At 43.8% G+C, this 19,962-nt stretch overlaps 1 protein-coding gene across 2 annotated transcripts in view; it reads right to left on the reverse strand.

The window, feature by feature from the left end:
• The window catches only part of LOC115368592 (electrogenic sodium bicarbonate cotransporter 1-like), a 39,939-nt gene that overhangs the window by 13,535 nt on the left and 6,442 nt on the right, over positions 1-19,962 (reverse strand). The window contains exons 2-13 of one of the 2 annotated variants that reach the window (XM_030064776.1): positions 19,724-19,797; positions 18,502-18,678; positions 11,433-11,565; positions 8,793-8,953; positions 8,512-8,691; positions 6,364-6,462; positions 5,358-5,434; positions 4,316-4,473; positions 4,093-4,180; positions 1,950-2,104; positions 674-790; positions 213-387 (exon numbers count right to left, since the gene is read on the reverse strand). In XM_030064776.1, coding sequence (XP_029920636.1) covers positions 213-387; positions 674-790; positions 1,950-2,104; positions 4,093-4,180; positions 4,316-4,473; positions 5,358-5,434; positions 6,364-6,462; positions 8,512-8,691; positions 8,793-8,953; positions 11,433-11,565; positions 18,502-18,678; positions 19,724-19,797 — 1,594 coding nt within the window. The remainder of the gene's footprint in view (positions 1-212; positions 388-673; positions 791-1,949; positions 2,105-4,092; positions 4,181-4,315; positions 4,474-5,357; positions 5,435-6,363; positions 6,463-8,511; positions 8,692-8,792; positions 8,954-11,432; positions 11,566-18,501; positions 18,679-19,723; positions 19,798-19,962) is intronic. The other variant, XM_030064777.1, reaches the window with a different exon arrangement.

Here is a 19,962-nt window from a genome sequence, read left to right on the forward strand (position 1 = left end):
GTCAACAACCATAACCCAGCTCGGCCCAAGCTGGTACAACAAGTTACCGCGACGCTTCTGTCTCTGCTCAGCCACAAATAGCAAACACCGTGGAGCTTTCCCTTCGCAACAGAATGTGTGTCACGGCGCATTCCCACAGGAGCTAATCTGTCAGCCTTGAAACTTTTATCTCTTTTCTAAATGCTGAGCTAAATAGCAGCGGAGATTCTCACCTGCATGTTTTCTGTGGCGTCTCCGAGCAGCCCGCCGAACGTGATAGCGTTGGTTACGGTTCCCAAGTAGATGAACAGGATGGCCGATAGAGACTGGATGTGCAGCGCATCGTAGAAGTCGCTGGCGAAGAACGGCAGCTTCCGCTTGATGTCCAGAATCAGGCCTCCGCAAAACCTTCAACACACAGGCAGAGGCGTTGGCATATGCATCAGGAGACATCAAAGAGCACTGCAACCATTATTTATAGTGTATAAATAATATATCATTACAACTTTGAAGAAATTGCTACTTAGAGGACATTCAACAGCATGCCCGAACAGCAATGAGGCATTATGTCAGGAATTAGTATCAATCTCATTGCCTGTGGGGGCGAGTGATGAGTGGCTCAAAGTCATGGCAGCAAAAGTGCAAATTGCCATTTTACACAATTAAATCTGCAAATATGTCAAGTCGTTCTGACCTTCTCGTGCACTGAAGTTCTTCTCCAACATGGTGGCCTCCTCCTCCTCCTTGACCCCCGTCATGGGGAGTGTCGCCGTTCATCTGGGGTGTCTCTAAGCCAGCGTACATGTTCTTCCTTTTGAACAGAAAGCCAGCACGGTCACACACTCCACAGCCAAATCAGTGACATTCAGGCGTGTATGGAAATCCAGGGCTAATATTAATTTTAGTCCAGTAATTTTAGGCCAAAATTGGGGTCAACCTAGGACAAATTGCAAGAGAAGCAAACTCAACTGATTTTGTATCCTCAGTCTGTCCTGAGTGAGGGGGAAAAAAAGTCCCAAGAAATCCCATTGGTGGAAAGTTTTGAAAATCACCTATTTATGACCACATATTACCAAAAAACACTGTTTTAATACACAGGGGAAAGGGGTTCCAAATTTTACTTTCAGATATCACTATAAAAATTCACAAGTTGATTACACACACAAAAACAAGAAAAAAAGTCAATTACAAGTTCTTTGAGTTATTCTGTTTACACATGCATATCACACATTATCTGATTTGATATGCGCTAATAAGGAATATAAGGAATAAATGCCAGAAGAGACATTTAAACAGTGAATTAAAAGGTTACTATATATACAGTAACCTTGAATTAAAAGGTTACTATATAACAGTGAATTAAAAGGTTATTATATATGTAGTAACCTTTTAATTCACTGTTTAAATATCTGTTCTGGCATTTATTCCTTATATTCCTTATTAGCTCATATCAAATCAGATAATGTGTGATATGCATGTGTAAACAGAATAATTCAAAGAACTTGTAATTGACTTTTTTTCTTGTCTTTGTGTGTGTAATCAACTTGTGATTTTTTATAGTGATATCTGAAAGTAAAATTTTGAACCCCTTTTATCTGTGTGTTAAAAACAGTGTTTTTTGGTAATGTGTGGTCATAAATAGGTGATTTTCAAAACTTCCCACCAATGGGATTTCTTGGGACTTTTTTTCCCTCACCCAGGACAAACTGAGGATACAAAATCAGTTGAGTTTGCTTCTCTTGCAATTTGTCCTAGGTTTTTTCATAAAATGACTGGACTATTTGGTTATCTTTGTGATAAGAGATTCACTATCATACCTTACAACTATAAATTTCATGTAGTATCTAATCGAATTTTGCAGCAAATTCTAATGATTGATGTGTGTTACAAGATGCTTTTGATAGATTTTTCCTTGAAATAAGTGAAATATGTCATAGAAAACTATGGGCACAGTTGGCTTTTGAGTGTACCTCTTGTCGGGTGAGGGAAGAGTCTTGGGTGGCTCTATCCTGATGTCAGGGTCCCACTCTCCGGGGGGCAGGACGATGACCTCATCCAGAAACTCCTCAATCCCGGCCAGAAGATCCTGCCTGTCCTTAGCCTTGTAGGCGATATCGTGGAATACCTGCCAACACACAGACATAACCAGTTCATTATTAATCAGCCCATTATTCATCGTTCACATGACATGCCTTTAAATTATGCACGTCGTTTTCTCACATGGGTGTAATTTAAAACTAGAAAATGTGCTAGCACAGTGGCTCATTGTGGAATTCGCCGCAGAACAAAGGCCATTCAATTTTGATTACTGGACCGAGCCAAGCCAAGCAATGTGTCATCAAAACAAATCATAGCAACCACGCTCACCACCATAATAATGACTGAGACTTCAATGCCCTCAAGTAAACTCGCGCACGTCATGAGTTGTTATTTCTGTGAACCCCAGGGGGCTGCTGGGACAAGCACGAGGAGTATTGACCTACTGAAGGCCGAGCTCCGACATTCATCTAATAAAAAAAAAAAAAAAAAAAAAAAAAAAACGTCCCTGTGAGCAAACTTTCACAGGAGAGCTGAGAGTTTGATTAAACTTTAACTTGAGGAAATCCTGGGAAAAAATGCTTCCTGTCCTGCAGGGATGACATACAGGAGATAGGGGTGGACGGAGCTAAGGCCGGTGGGAATTTGCAGCCCAGGTGCTCTCGGGGTTAAGTGCTGCAGAACGGCCTGTGTTGTGTGAGCATTTCCTGGAAACACTGCGAGGTCCGGAGAAGTGAAGGTACATCCCGGAAACGCAACTCGACAGGAAACTGAACACACTGCTAAATATATTTTCATGACAGAATTCGAAATAAACAAATCAATAAATAAAGGCAGTAATAAAAATTAATCGGTAAAAATAAGACGTGGAAATCAATAAATAACCATGAGAATACTACATACATAATTGAATAAGACAACACATCAGCAAGAAAATAGTCATAGTCTTCATATCAAATCTATATTCTAGTCTATGTATTTATTCCTACATTTATTTATTTCTGTTATTTCCTTCTACAGAGACAAGCAGGCTGTGTTGGGGTTCAGCACACTGCTCACTGTCACGGCGCACTGTTTTATTGGACGAGCCTTGCTTGGCTAACTAAAAACAACAAAATTTAACTTCAAGACACAACTTCATAATCAGGCTACAAGCTGCCACTGCCAAGATTACCGACCCAGCCAACTGTGGTGAAGATTAATGTTGCACCGTCCGGAGAATTTAGACACTCCGCTCCCACGGCAGAGGACAACAATGCTCGTCCTAACGACCTGCCTTTGCTCGTAAGAGGCGATAATCAATGAGTTCGGTCGGCTAGCTGTCACCGGCCGTGTGCTTCATCTGAATTTGAAAGAAGATGCGGCTGGAAGGGCCTTGCATCCGTTTTGATGAATGCAACTGAGCCTTAATTATTAACTCGCAGCACTGACGCCAACAGCTCTGCCAGCAAGAATATAAGAGAACTTACTGGCCAATTTCTCTAGAATTGTATGCTTTTCTTTTTGTATTTATTAAAGACATACATTCATGAATCCACTTGTATGATGGCCAGTAATGATAACGAGCCCATAACAACCAGAAGAAGAGAAGCAGACATAACGTAATGCGGCTATCGAAGCCTGTACACTGTGGGGAAGCATATGGGCCATCGTCCTTAATTTCTCTTAGCATTACAATTAAAACAAATTAAAACCCTTCAGAGCCTTACAGCGGGGTGCACCACTTTAGAGGATTGGCCACCTCATTACAACAGATATCTCAGCATGCCCATTATCTCAGTTTCGCAAACAGCAAATCCAACGGGTTTAATCAGGATGAGATCTATTACATTAAAGGATTAAGGATGGAGGTAGCTCGCCGGCACGCCAGTTCTATCACTTTATAGTTTGAGAAACCCAGAAAGAGTGGCTGTGTGAAATTGTAACAGCAATCAGTATCGGTTTGTGTCCCATATGGCACCTGCAGCCTCTTAAACGCTCAAGACAATCCATTAATACTCTGAGCAGCCTCAACAGTTTGTTTTAAACAGCATGAACAAAGAGTCCCGTTTCAGATCCAACACGGTAATAACATACCTCATCAGACATCAGGGTGGCAATGGCTCTTCCAATCTCACGATAGGACTTTGCTTTGCCTTTGGGGCCCAGCAGCACAAACAGAAATCTAAATAGTAAGAATAAGAAATGGTCACAAACGCAGAAAATGATGAGTGGTTGCACACGTCATCCATAAAATCTGTGACCTCAATCTTGATAGTGAGAGGAGTGATTTTGCATTGAGGGGTGCAGCGGCGTCTACCTCGTGGGCACAGGGACCTCGGTGAGCGCCCCCAGCATGACCGCCTGCTGCAGGCGGACGAACGCCACAAAGGGAGTCTCCAGGAAATCGACCTCTCCGACCAGCACGTTGGACGCCTCTGCATCACGGGGCAGCTTTTTCATGAACTTGTTCTTCAGCTGTTATGATGCAAAGAGCGGGGCAGAGAGCAGAAGAGATGAAGATAAGTCATGGAGTCATGAGGACGATGAAAGGTATTATGGCAGTGATGCTTCAGATACATGTAAGGAATATCATGAATTACGGTTATAATGAAAGGAATTATGATTCCACCAGCTATATAATCACAACAATACCACCTAGAGTAATATAAATGTTTTACTGCAGCATGTGAAATTGCATTTGAAAATTTTACTACTTTACAAATGCTGTTCAAAGTCTGTACTGTGTGTGGTTTAGACTGCTGACTCAGCAAGATACACAGAGGCTGTGAGATGCAAAAGCACCAAGCAACCTGCAGTGGGGAGATGATTAACTAAGGCCTGGTGTGTTATGTCAAAGGCCAAACTTTTTTTTTTGACAAATTTCCACTTTCACTAGCTTTTGTTAGCAATGCAATTCCAATATTTACATTTTAACTGCTATGGATTAAACTTGAAACATTGACAAAAAATGGACTGGAAATTAAAATCTCTGTTTTGTTATATTTGTATCATGGTATATCTTTGAACCATGTGCCCTATTTAAATATAATACATCCATCATGATAACAGCAGCTACCAAAATAAACTAAGTGTCAGCCCCACATAATACGGATGAATGATTGTGAGGTTTTGCTGAGGCCACGGTTTTGTAACCCTGTGGGGAGAGAGCCGGGGGTCTTGTCTGTCACTGTGTGGCAGCTCATGCATACAAACGGCCAAACGCATGACCCTGCATAGCGCCACATGGTGAACGGAGACCCGACGTGCCGTCCATTAGGTCATGGAACGACTCGCACAAAGAAAACCCTGGCTCCGCACACAGACTCACAGACACACACACGGAGACGGACAAGATTTACCTGATCCTTCTCTGGTTTGTCAGAGAAGTCGCTCAGGCTATTGGAGGTGAGGTTGCGATGGGCAGTGGTTGGGCTACCTGCAGGGGGGGGGTAAGAGAGGGTTAGGATCCAAAAGGAGATAAGACTGGAGAGCCTCAAGAGGGAGTCACATTTTGGCAGAGATGAAAGGCGAGGCCCAGAAAAGAAAGGCGCCCGGCAAGATTTCAGGAAAGGAGATGAAGAGAATCAGAAACATCAGGACCTCGCTAAATGTGGCATGGCTTAAGCTTTAGGACTAATGCCAGATGGTCACTCATTCAAGCACTGCCGAGGGAGGAGCGCGGGGAGAAATAGCTGTCTTAGTTCCTCTGCCTCTATGTAAGCAGCAACAGCTATCGGCACATACAGCAAATCAGAGCGGCTTCCTCAGGCCTGGGCTAACCTGGCAGACTGGTTTCACTCCAGCAGGTCATACTGGCAGGCTAAGCTGATGCTATGTGGGCATCTGGGCTACAGCATGCAACAACTCTGCTTCAATGGGCCTCAAGGACTTAATCCAATTTGATGCAGCCATTTAAATTAAGGTCCATTCACACTTCAATTTTTCAATAACAATGCTAAAGAATACTATCTATGACACATAAGCTTTGTCTGGCCGCTTAAAGACTCAGTTAGTACATTAGACGTTATTGCATAATTAGTGAAGCAAACACACACAAAAAAGAAATCCTTTTCTGTCGTCAAATTAAAAGAAAAAAAGATTAAAAATGGAATTTGTGCCCCTTTGCCTCCGTGAAAGCATAGATTAGCGCAGGTCTTATCACCGGGATGGACTGAAAGGGAGCTAGACAGCACTATTCTTTTTTTTTTTTCCAGGCTCTTTTTGGTTATAATCCTACAGCACGCTATAATATATTTTGTCACATAGGAATTATCGATGTCACCGGTGCTGTCCCTAGATAAACGCTAGATTTCACTAGTGTTGCAGCTACGCTACTTTCTGTGGGAGGGCTACGACCTCACTTACAGAGGTATCCCATGCTGGAGCTCCGAACAACCTCCTCACATGGTTCCTCTGAGTCTTGGGGAGTAAAAGAAGGCACAGGGTGCTCTTGGGGGCTGCGCACTATGACACCCCGCGTGTCAGAGACAGAGACAGAGCGCGAACCCAAAGTAAGGGGAAATAAAGAGGGACAGGAAAAGGAGAGAAAGCACAGGTAGGAAAAAAAAGATTAGTCTTTTTATTGAAGAAAACTCCAAGTCAGCTTGTTAGTGTTAGGATGCACATTAGGAGAGAATTCGATAGCAGCAGATAAACAGAGTGAGAGTCATCAGCAGTAAAATGGCTAATCAAACACTCTCAGGTGAGCGTATGAGATGCTGCATATTAATAACACATTTTGCATTGTAGTTAAACTCACAGAATTAACCCAGAAATAACTGTATATTCAAAAGTAAAAAGTACAGTAACTAAACAGTGACAGGGTCCATCAACTGCACACAATTTTGATCAACTAAGGCTGGGAACACACTAGAAGACTTCTAACTCTTAAGTGAGTTTTGAAAACACTGCATCAGAAGCTCTACAATAATTTGGTCTTACAGCCATAAATCGAAGTATGGGGCATGACACATTTGATCATTACTCTGTGTGATGTAACGTGAATCATGTTGTTTTAACATGCACATTCATGCATCACGCATTAATAAGCACTGGGGGAAAAACAAAAAAATCAGGATAAAAGGTAATTGTAGTTATACTATTAACTTTAAATTTCTGATCATTAATGTATACTTTTTAAAATGGCCTTTCCACCTGAGCTCATGATAAACTGTGCTCTCTGTGGTTTACAGACACTTCAGGACCCTTTCAGATGCTAAAATCAGAAAAATCAGACATGTTTAATACAGGGTGACCCAAAAAAACGGGAACTTTTTAACAATCCAATAAAACCAAGAGTGATGGAAGAAAAATATTTTATTCATAGTAATTGAAACCTGAAAACATGCCATTTAAGAAACAATGATGGAATTTTCATTTTTTAAAAATTGTGCTGCCACTTGCTCATGTCTGCCAATACGCACTTCAAAAATTCCCATTTTTTTGGGTCACCCTGTATAATCAGGGCAGTTCAGATCAGTGAGCAAGTCGACTGAATCTGTAAACTCCTAACTCTATAAACTGTTAACTGCCCTGCTGATCCTCTAATGCGTTGCCAGCCGTAATGTGGGTTAGAGTTTGGGGGTCCTAATGGTTTTGTAAAGAAACCATTAATACTATTTCAGACCAATAAGTAACCATTCAATAACAGTAGGCATCCACTGAAAAAAACAGCGGCTTCCAAACAGGTCCTCACAGTCATGCTAGAAAGAAACTGGAAGCCATTGTTGGCATCAAAAATGCAATTTAATTTTGCTGAGAGAAACCTGCAGCTGCTTTTATAGCTGCATGTTAGGATGAGCCTTGGTGGTGTGCACTTACTTTTCATGCACCATAATGAGCTTACTAGCAAAATTTAAATTCAGTTTTTGACACCAACAGCGTCTCCCTGTACCTTTATGGCATTCTACCATATTAAAATAAGTGATAAAACATTTTCCACCATGCAGGGCACACAAGCAGGCAATTCCTGCAGTATTACAAGCAAGGTAAATGGACCAGTAGCTACACCCTGTTGACATGGGTACAGCTTAGTGGCACTTGTATTGTGCCCTTGATATTTAAGACCCTCTCACAGGTTAAAGACCCCCTCTATTGACCTTATGACAAAAGTCATTTCCAAAACTCCTCCTGAAAAAGAAAGCGATGTATGTAACTCTTTCCACCATAACAAATGAGTCTCACATGTGCAACAGGCTGATCAGGGCCTGGTTTGGTTGTGCAGGATGTCTGTTATTAGCTGTATAGTCCCATTTCACCAGGTAAACCAATGTTTACTTGAAATCTCTGAAAGGGATGTGGTTACTCCTGCTGCACAGGTGAGAATCATTCTGACTGAGACTGATCATACATCACTGAACTGTTTCCGCAAGAGTTTGGAGAATGACTCAAGATAAGAGATCACTGGAGCTGGGGGTTAAATATCAGTCATGGTGGATATGAAAAGAACTGATTGAGATAAGAGAGCTGGAAAAAAGGAAGAAAATGGCTGCACCAAACTGGCATCTGCATTACCGTTCTCCTGGTTGGAAAACAGCCTACTTGCACTGGAAACAGTCTTCCCAATGTCCGCGAGGGAGCGCAGGTTGGACTTCTTGGTCTGGTGGCGATGCTTGCGCAGCAGCGTGTACATGACCTTCTCCTTCAGCTCGGCCTTCAGCTGGCCACTCTCAATCTGGCTGTCGGTGATCATCTCTGTTGTAGGCAAAACACAATGCAGATTTACTCATTAGGGTTTGAAGAAAAATGAGAATATAATGTGGCGGACTTCGGGGCCAGCTGCCGATTCAACTCACCGACCACCTGCGGCAGCGTGGTCGCCTCGAGGTCCAACATGATGGTGCCCTTCTCAATGCAGGTTTTGAGCTCCATCAAGCTGTGTAAGGACAGCGTGGCCACGTGAGGCTTACTCCAGCGCTCTCCGCCCTTCTCCACCTTCTCCTCAAACTTGATCCACCTTAGGGAATGACAGCGGACAGAGAAAGACACTGAGCGAATTGCACGATTCGCGCTGCTACTAACAGGTTTTGCCAGGAAACAGCACTGCAAGTGTCGGGACCTGCGAGTAACATTTAAAAAAACATAAGAATGGCGTAAAAGGACAAGCCCGACAACCTTGGTCTTATGATAAAACCATTGAGTGGCTTTAAAAAGAATAACATGCAATAATAAAATAATAACAATTTAATGCAGCCTGTTGCACTGTGTTTATGTCAAGTATTGGGACAGTTTTCATTGATAAAACAAGTAAGGTGAGGCATCAAAGTGCCCTGAAAAAAATAATAAAATAAGCAATGTTGTCCTATCACTTTTGTGCTACTGAGAGACAATGTCAAAAATTGCTCAGTTTTTGTAAAAAACATGTTTTGCTTTGTTCTCCCTCACCTAATTGAATGGATTTAACATTTTATCCATTTAATGTAAACAGTTTTTCACCTATTTGTGACAGGTATGACAGTGACAGGCGGCAAAATAAATGCAAAAGAAAAAATCAGCATTGGAAATGTTAGGCAACAATTTTTTTCAGGTAAATACCGAGTGTAAAGGTCACTGCAGAATAGAAACAAAAGCACAAAAACAGCGGCTTTTCATCATTTTTCTAACAAATAAGGGCTGCAAACAAAAGGCGACAAGGAGGGTTCTCTTCTCTTTACAAAACAGCCGCGCCATATTATGAAATGGTCACAGTTCATGGGGAAAAAACATAGGGGATGCAGGACCGGGTCGAAAAATACAATCAGTCGCTCCACTGGGGAAAATGTTGAGCGGCGTCAAAAAGGCGCTGCTCTCAGACCACACATAGGCAAACTCGGAGGGTAAGACTGAGGGCAAGGTTTGTCTTTTTAATAATGCCTCTCATGTCACTGCGACAAAGAGCCATTCTCCGGAGCCTAGGGGATGGGGTTTCCTCTGGGGATAGAGTAACCCTCTGGCCGTGGGCCACATGCCTGTGAGCAGCCCTCCTGCAATGAGAGGAGACCGGCCAAAGAGAGAAGATCGACCTCAGGGGGTTCGTTTACCTTCCTTTTCATGTAACCCCCACCTTTTCCTTCCCACAAGAGGATAGGGAGAAGAATTAAATGCTTGTCAGTAATCAGTTAATGTGACTTTGTGTCCAAGGGGGACAGAAAGAGAGTGTGAGCGACATAACATCGCACAATAATTGCATGCAACTTGTGTGCATGTGTGAAAATGCATCAGGCTTGACACTATAAGCTCTTGTGTTGGTGTTAGCTCACTGTCAGGCTGATATTTTACTAAGACTAACATCATTTCTTACTGTATTACTTAATTTCTGCATTCATTTATAAGACGACCATATGCGGAGGGGCCTGTTAGGGTCAAATAATGTGATACTTAAAACCATGCTACAATTAAACTAATGGAATATGTTGATTTTATAGAAGAAATGTTATTTCCCCTTGATGGCCCTCACTTCCAAACAGAAGAAACAGCACTCCTGCTGCTGGCAGGGAGTCACGTCAGCAGGACAGATTTCTATCAACAAACCTGGGTGCTCCACCTGAAAGGCTATCTCCCTACGAACAACGCACACCAGGCAGCCCATTTATTCCTAAAAGCCGCATCAGTCTGGCGCAGGCCCACTGCACACAGGACTGACTCCCTGAGAAATAAAAACCCATCTCACTGGCTAAGATGTCCCTCCTTTCACCTGCAACACTAAAACCATGTTGATCGGGTTGCAGGACTGGCTATGGCTGTTGCTCAACCACTTCCAGGAGCAATGACTCATGCAAAAAAAAAAAAAAAAAAAAAAAAAAAAAATCAAGAAAGAAAGAAAAAAAAAAATCCTATTATATGTAAACCTAATGGAGCCAGATAATCAACTCTTTTAGACATAAAGACAGAAAAAAAAAACATGGAGCAGCTTTATAATATCCACAATCTGGCATCCAAATTCAGCACTTTCGATTGTTCAGTGTTCAGAGTCTCGCTCGGACTTTATGGGAGGCTCTGCTGCTTCCTGGTCTCACAGAGCAGGTACTACCGAGCACAATCAGATAAGAGCAGGCAGGGAGTTCACGACGGGGACGGCCTATTTTCCTGCACACGCAAAACACAATTCTATCTATAAAGGATGTGTTCCCGTCAAACGCACAAGGGCACCGAGGCAGGAAACACTTTAACTGTACAGAAACACGGCGCGGCTCCGTGCTCAATGTAAATGTCATGGGGAGTTCTTCAAGTGCATCCTTGCTGGGAGCGGTACCTGACTGCAGAGGACTGGGCACAGACAGACTGCACGCCAGGAGGGAAAGTGAGGTTAACTTAGCGAGGCATGGGCATCATCGTGTTTTCTGCAGAAAGCGCGCGAGGGGGGGGGGGGGGGGGGGGGGTCAGCGTGCCGGTGGGTGAGCGGTGCTGTGTGAGAGACGGCACACCTGACTGACTTCCACCCGTGCTCGGTTGCTCACCTGGCTGTCTCTTTCCACTCCATTTCCTGTCCGTCCACGGCCAGCAGTTCGTCCAACTCGGTGAAGAGCTGGGGAGGAGGGGGGCCGTCATCTTCCTCTCCCAGGATAAACCTGATCCGTTCCGCGGGGGAAACTGAGGACAGAGACAAGCAGCAACCAACATGTCAATCCCAGCTTGGCAAATTCAAGTTCAATGTGATCCGCACTCCGAACCGCCTGGCTGTATTGTACTAGCGGTATTGTACATCATGATGGAAAATTTTTCTGAGTGCAGGTCATTTTTTTGAATTTTACTGGAACACATTGGTTATAAAAACCGAATAATCCCTGCCAGGAAGCCATCTTAACTTTTTCAGATACCTTAAGGATCCCAAACTGACCATCAGATTCCAGCATCAGCTTTGGCTCATGCTGCTGTTGTTTAAGCACGCTCAATCACTGCTGTGGCGTTTCAGATACACCAGGAATGTGTGTGGTGGCTGTATCAGATTCCTGGGCCTGTGGTCAGTGTGAATTAAGTAACAGGGAGTTTAAAGGGGTGGGATGACATAACTGTTGTGAAAGTCAACATAAGACAATCATACCTGTTATAAAAGTTAATAGCTGTCATCTGATCTGTGACTTGCACAACTTAGGGATTGGATGAGTGCTGCATCGGCTCTCTGGACCGTTAGTGACGCGAAAACGACAGACAGAACAAGACGATTTATGCAAAAGACTTTTGCTAACCCGCATTTTCATGCATTTTTACAAATTAGTTCATAAAAGCCACACTAAATCCTATGCAAAATAAATAAAAGAAGAAGAAGAAGGCTGATTTACAAGCTTCCTCCTTGACATGTGCACATATTTTAACTGTAACGCTTGAAACAACAATTTAAATTTGATTACTTGAGCTAAAATCATTAGTTTGTTAATCTGTTTTTGCTGTGTTTTTCTGCATCTTTTTGCAGTGAAAAAAAAACATACAGTCCTCATAGTCATGAACTTTTCAGGAACATGGATTTCCACAGAATATGCACTGAAAAAAATAAAACATGCCAAATATTTTTTAATTAACTTTTAGTCAAACATGACTCTAAATGACTGCCGGTAGTCAGGTGCTTCATCTGAAAGCTCTGCAAAGTTAGAGCAGTAGGTGTTTCAAATGATAAGCAGTGATGTGTGGATGTGTCATGTATGTTTTCAGCCGGCTTGACAAACACACACACACACACGTCCAAAGAGTTTTATTACCATCTACAAGGCCCTCAAACACAGCGCCTCTGTATTTTATATGATGTAATTCCTTTGAGATGGAAAACTTTAACCCATGAGGCTTCTGCTGGGACTTTAGCTGTCAGGAAAGACTGATGACACGCCCTCCTCGCGAGGAACAACTCCTCCATCATGACCACACCGTTTAGAACGAGGCTCAGGAAACTCGTACTTCCTTCTACAACACACTTAACAAGGCACTCGTGCTGCCAACACGTTGCAGAGCGGTGTGACCAGACTCTGCGTCACAGAGCCTGACCTGCGAATATCCATCCATCCATCACTCCACATCCAAACACCCCGATCACAACTCCAACTCCCGGTCCCTCACCCCTCCTGAACCACATGGAAATAAAAAAAAAGAGAAAAGATAACTGGTCTTGGCGGGATTTCTTGGGTCAAGTCCAAGCCGTCTAAGCGCACGACTCGTAAGGAGAACCATTATAGGCTGTTAACACTTCCAGGAAAGTAAAAGTGTTGTGCAACCCTGAGGTGCCGGGACAAAGTGGACACTAAGCCGTGAGTCTATTTATGCAGCTTTGTGTTAATATGCGGGCCAGGACTCCGCAGGTGGACACCTCCACAAGGTAACAGCGAGCGGGCCTTGTAATCCCCGCGCAGCACACTAAAGCTTTATTTAGAATAGTTGTTTTTAAAATAGTGCCGTTAGAGCTGCTCTGCCGAGATTGTCTAACAACGGTTGAGCTAAATGGAAGTCAAGGTAAACAGTGGGAGCATGTCTCGGAAACAGCGGGAACATCTCTGGATGACAGGCGTTTTGGTTTCTGTCCGTCCCGCAGGGTAGCCATGACGACGCGGGCCAGACATCAAATAGATCCACCACTGGGACCGAGACGGAAAGACAAGAGGCCATGAGTGCTTCCACATGGGCCGAGGGGCCTCCGCCTGCCCTTCAGCTAGCCGTCTGACCCGCAAGGACCTGACTTTTAACGTGGCACTTATCGACGCCGCACGGTGTACACAACATCATTCACCTCTTAAGTCGCACAACGAGTGTTATCAATGAAAACCGGGGCTTTGTTGTGGTTACACACAACCTTTAAGTGGACAGATTCACGGGCTTTGCCAGAATCAACAGGATTAAGGGGATTTAGCTGGAGGGCAAAACAGCGGAAAAACCAACAAGTGGACGTTTCTGTGTGCGCGCCGTCCGGGAGTGTGTGTTTGTGTGTGTGTTTTGAGTTGGGGCTTTGCTTGGCGCATGTTATCCTGCACCCCCCCCACACACACACACATACATAAAACCCTCTGGCCGTCATCTAAGTTGTTATTATATGTCATATGTTGCTATTGTAAGCATCCTTTGTCTACCAATCCAGTGTGCCGCTGTTGCGAAAGAGAGACTCGATGCCCTTGCTGGGGCCTCTATACCATCCAGCATACCCCTGCTCTGCCTCTGATTGGCTAACCTTAACCAATGAAGGCAACAAATACTAGGGTTAGGGTTAGGGTTAGGGTAACCTTAACCAATGATGGCAACAAATACTAGGGTTAGGGTTGGGGTTAGGGTTAGGGTAACCTTAACCAATGATGGCAACAATTACTAGGGTTAGGGTTGGGGTTAGGGTTAGGGTTAGGGCAATGAGAGGCAAAGTGTGTGTGTGTGTGTGTGTGTGTGTGTGTGAGGGGGGCATATGGAGGCACCAGCAAGGGCATTTAGTCTCTTCCTGCGATTGCGAAACACAAAATACATCGACACCATTTCAGAGTTGAGGTCAATCCGCGTCTTATGATGCACTTAAATTATTCATAACTGGCTGACCCGTCTCTCAGGAAAGAAGAAGTAGCTGAGTCAGCATGAAGGTCTCTGCAGGGGGTCAGTGAAGTGGTTTGCTGCCTGACAGGAGAGAACTGTTTATCCCAACAGTGGCTCGGGCTTCATGATACAGCGAGGCCTGCCCTCTCACTCAACCATGCGAGGCTGTTTACAGTTCAGATCGTCCACAGAGATACAGTGGGGATGGAGGAAGAGCGGTGGTGGTGGCGGCGGCGGTGGGTAAACGTAAAGAGCGAGCCACAGTTCACTCCAGGAGCCTCGGCCCTGCTCCAGTGTTTAGTTTAGTTCCAGTTGTGTCCCTCCGCCTGCTGATGAACGGTCCGATAAGGACTCTGTGGAACGGGTGAACAGGCAACAGTGCTGTTTGTTTGTATTTGCAGAAGTATTGGCGTGTTTGGATCATACACATCAAAAATGCTACGGGGCAACTCAAGGACACTGATTTCGAAATGATTTGCGAATGTCTGCGAGGACTGGAACAGGCCAGGTCTGAAGCGACGACACAAATCAACTTCATCTGGGATTTATGACATGAATACAATTTCTTCATGTTTTTCTGCATTGCTCCTCTGTAATTGTGCCATGGTGACTAGCAAACGTCTCATATCAATGAATCCTGTATCTATATCCTGTATCTAGATGGAACAATGCCTCCTCTGTGTTGTGAGATGGCCAACAAAAATAAAGTCCTATCAGTGGCCCAAAATGAAAACTAGCAATCCGTAGATGTTGCCTCATGTCGAACATTACGATCAAAACCAAGAACCAAAAGCCACACACAGCAGCCCTAACTAGCCAGAACACAGTAATATGACGTTTCTCCGCTTGACCAACGTTGATCGCGGTGGTGCCACCATCAGATCGAGCCCCGACTGACGCAGTAATCAGATAGAGATTAATGTGAGCTAAACTCTTATCACATCATGGCCTCTTCAGATGACTAAGCACACGGGCAGGTTTACACTTGAGCATGACTCGGAGAGGAGGATTACGTGGAGGAGCGAGCCGTGTGAGAGGATTACCCGAGTGGCTGTCTGCCGCAGAGTCTGTGAACCGGCAGCTTAATGCGACATCAGCATGAACAAAGATGTGATCTTTGCTCGTTAAGTTGCTGAGGGACATCTTGGCAACATATTATCAGCTAATCATACTATGCTTCTGGATTTTTAATTTCTTAATTTTTTATTTTTTTTTTTGCTGAGTATGAGATTGATTTATGTGTGGAAACTGGAAAACACCAATCAAAGCTGCTTTCATCGAGTTACTCACACTAACAATAAATCTGTTCACTACAGGGCCACAACCCTCACACAGCACTAGTGCCATTACATTTACAGATATTGCAATTTTGATATAATAAATTATTTTAGTGGGAATCATCATTTTTACATCATTGTTTTTTTCATTTTCACTAAAAAAAAACTATTAAAATGATGTTCATCTGATTTTTACACTCATTACAAATCCGTTATAAAAGTATATGGTTCCCTCTTCTTGCCCTGATAACATTGGATCTATGCTCAGCACTGCCAACAGGGCAATTAAACCCTTGATTGACAAGGGTATTAATCCAGGAACGGGCTAATTTTGCATCCTGAACACAGAGGGCAGGCGCGGTTAACAACAACAAATCTAACAAAATGCCATATTCCACCATCGTTTTCAGATAAGCGTCTTGCTCGCTGTACTTCACTTGAAATGTTGTTCTCACTCAGCACTGGAAGCTGTTTTTTTTATACCTTGCAATTTCCTGGTTTATTATCTGCGCTACCAATCGGGCCTTTTCAAAGGATGTTGCTTAAGATTTTGCACTCACTCCCCTTTACTCGAAAGGTTAGTGTGGGTGAGGAAGGTGTGTCAGTGGAGGTATTTCTGCCTCTTCTGTGATGGCCTTCTCCCTGTGTGGCTGGTGAGTGTGGCTTCACAACAGTGACTCATAGAGAGAAGCCATTATTATTTTGTGGAGATTTATGGGGCCGAGTATCGTCCGAGGTCCCGCTGCTCTTGTTTGCTTTGCTGTACCTAAAGCTCAAACAGAGTTTAAATGGCGATTGCATGAGAATGCCTTGACAAAAGGACTTTAAACTGAGACTTCATAACTTCCTTTCAGGATTTTTACTTCACATGATGTACATTTTATGTCCTGTCCTGTATGCACTTGTGCTTTGTCCAGATTTTGCTTTAAAGTGAGATTTTGAATTATCATCTGCCTAAGTTAATGTTATTTAAATAAATAAATGACTCTCTGGTTGTTAGGGACCAACATCAAATTTCCACTCAAGTGCACTGGAAGTATCTTAACATGATGGCCACCTATCCACAGGACTTAGGAACAACATGGACCCAGAAATGCATGATACTACATTGTTTAATTAACATTGCTATAATATTGTTTACCATTTTGTTTTTACCATGAAATCCAAATTTTTTTTATGTTCTCATATGACAGGCTTTCTCTAAAACCAGTGTTCACTGATGCAGAATCTTTGACTGATATCATCGCCATAACTATTTATAGAGATGACTGTTGATTTACATGACTTCACCGCGTAACTAGTTTGTTTAAGGTTACTCTGCAACTTGGCGAGCAGCCTTTTCACACGAGTGCTGCCGCTACGTTGCCCGTACACACCTGATCGGTGGCAAATCCCGACCTGCAGCCTTTTCCCACCAACGACGAGGTTTTCACGCTCCGATGATCGCCTCCATCATCATAATGAACACTAAAGGAGAGGCTCAATCCCATCACGCCGGTTTCCAGGCAAGCGCTGCGCTAAGGTAAATTCCAATGCTGTGATGCATAATTATGTCTTGGAAATGGGTTTAACCAGATTGTGAGTACTGGTGCTCTAACATTAAAAAAAATAATAAGAATTAAGTGATATCCACAGAGGGCTGTGTGGAGCCTTCTGAGCCCATGACTTTGCTAAATCCTGATGTTGGGAGTGTTTCGCACCGGCTTGTTCTTTTCTAGTTTGTTGGCTGATGTGCTACAACAATAAAGGAAATCCATCCTTCTGCACTCAGGAGGCATATGGGCTGAAACTGACCCAGTATATGTAAAGACTTTCTCGACTGAAATTAGAATTCCTCCTGCTCTGGACAATGATCTGGGGATTACTTGCTCCAAACATGCTCCTTTTATAAGCTTCCATAAAACTCTCAGGACATCTGGTGCACTCATGCACAGACCCCAGGGAACTCCATTAGGCCCTGGGGCTTACAATGTGTCTTGTATGTGTTGGTGCATTTTGCATCTCCCGTTCCTTCGGTGGGCCGGCATTCATCTGATATTCTGCTTCTCCCGTCGACAGAAAATTTGGGCGGGATCCACCTGTCTCAGTAAGTGCATTTCTCCCATAAATGTCTTTTTAAGTCGATTTTTGGCCCTTGCTTGCTTGTTTTCAGACTGTTTTCCTCAGACGACTGGACAAGCCATTGGAGTTGAAAGACATTCTTGTAAGGAGCTTGTTCTGTTATTGCTCTTCTCAACGCCGTCTGTCATCGCTTTATAATTGATCACTGATACCTTCAACGTTCGCTCTGAGCCGCCCCGTCTCTTGCACAAGTTATTACATTTGTCAGTTGGACTTTTAGCTTCTGAGAGTGCCTTTTCTTTTCACAAATCCAGACTGTTTAGCGGCATGGTGACCACACTCGCAGATACTGTCTCCCTTTTATTTCGTTTATTTGCCATTGTACCCACTTGGCCGTTTTTTTTTTTTTCCATTCCCTCTTTTCATTAATCCTGAGGCAGTGGACTAGGTTTCTGCCCGGTGATCTTTTCCTTCCTTGGCTCCCACCCCACCCTGCTCTCCAGACGCCGCACTTGAACGCCTACCTCCTTAACTACAGGGGCGCCGATATCCTGTGAACTGTGATTCGCAGAATGCCGCTGGACCTAACCCAACTGACTGCACTGATTTCTCGGGAATTTCCACTGCTCATGTGAATACCAAGTGACTGACTTCTACGGGGATTCGTCAGTTAGTGATTAGTGATATCAGAACTCACTGAGAGGCTTGAGGATGCTGGGCGTGCTCTCGTCCGCGTTCTCCCCGTCCGACTTGTAGCCCTCCACGCTCTGCTCCGCCCGCTCTCTCTTTTCCTTGTGGCTGGACTTGCGTCTGTGGCGTCTCCTCCGGTGGTAGCTCTTGGGGACGTTCACGCCGATGTACACAGTGTGGTGACCTGCCGCAACACAAGGAATGAGGCTCAGATTACACACACACACAGCATCCAAAAGAAATGACATTAATCCTGCATGCTGGTAATCCGTATAAACAGTGGAGGAGCAAAAACAACGTGGGGATTGGTTATGTGAGGTGGACACTGAGTAGGTGTGCAAAATGTATGACTGGCGGTGATTAGGCCGCTTGCCACTTTGTGTGTTATAAGTGTGAAGCTGCAGCAAACAAAAGTTATTCAGGGACTATTGGCAGTTTGTTGCTCAATGCACAGTCAGGAAGGTGAGTGTCTTTAGTCAGACAGAGGAATTTGGATTGAAATAAATACCAGCTACTTCCTGCACAGCAGCTCATACAGGAAATGATGACTCAATGTGTCCAGGAAGTAATTAGAGAGAGAGAGAGGGAGAGAGAGAGACTGTAAAACGGCTATCTCTGATGGCTCAAATCCCCCAGTTAACTGTGAACGCGGACATGAGCCTAACCGGTGCTTCCACTCACAAATAATGATAGGCTTAACTCAAGTTTTTCTGTAAAGCGGCTGTGTGTTTATCGTTCCGTTGAACCGCACAAGCCTGAAACGTGTCTCGTGCATTTGAATAATGGTAGGGATTTCCTCCACGGCCTCTTGCGGGGAAGTGGAGGATCTTGCGGCTAATGCTGTAATATGCATGAAAACCAAACTCGGATGTGATTCTCTTTGTGTGCACTCTTAAGTAGGCGTCTGAGTGCGGGAAAAATAGGAATGCCATTGTGCAATTACATTTGGGTGGCTCCCAGTGAATGTTTCGACTTCAGCCAACAGCCAGAACTAAACAGCATCACAGCACTGAACATCTTCATGTAGAGTTTTACCTGTAACCCCCAGCAATCTCATGTAAAGAGTTTTGTCGTGTGTGTTTTAAACTGTACATCTTTGATATTACTCATGCAAATCATTAGTTGAAGAGCTATGCATTTATGTGGAAAGGCAGGCTTTAGTTTAAGGAGACAAGGAGACAAACATGTCTATTAGCAGGTAGTGTGCCAGAATTAATGGCTGCACTCACCTTCCACTTCCTCTTCGTCACACACATGCTTGACGAAAGACGCTCCCCTGTCCAGGACTGCTTCATCCTCCATCCTGCAAATTAAAAAAAAAAAAAAGAAAAGTTATTAATCAGGGAGATCATACTTGAAAAGAATATGACAAGTTTAAGTCCAATTTATGACGACTTGTTGCTTGTCAGTCCATGTCTTTCCGCAACATCTGTCCCATCACGGTCCATACTGTGCTGTTAAAATGTTG

The sequence above is a fragment of the Myripristis murdjan genome, chromosome 12, assembly GCF_902150065.1.
Source record: "Myripristis murdjan chromosome 12, fMyrMur1.1, whole genome shotgun sequence".
NCBI lineage: Eukaryota > Metazoa > Chordata > Actinopteri > Holocentriformes > Holocentridae > Myripristis > Myripristis murdjan.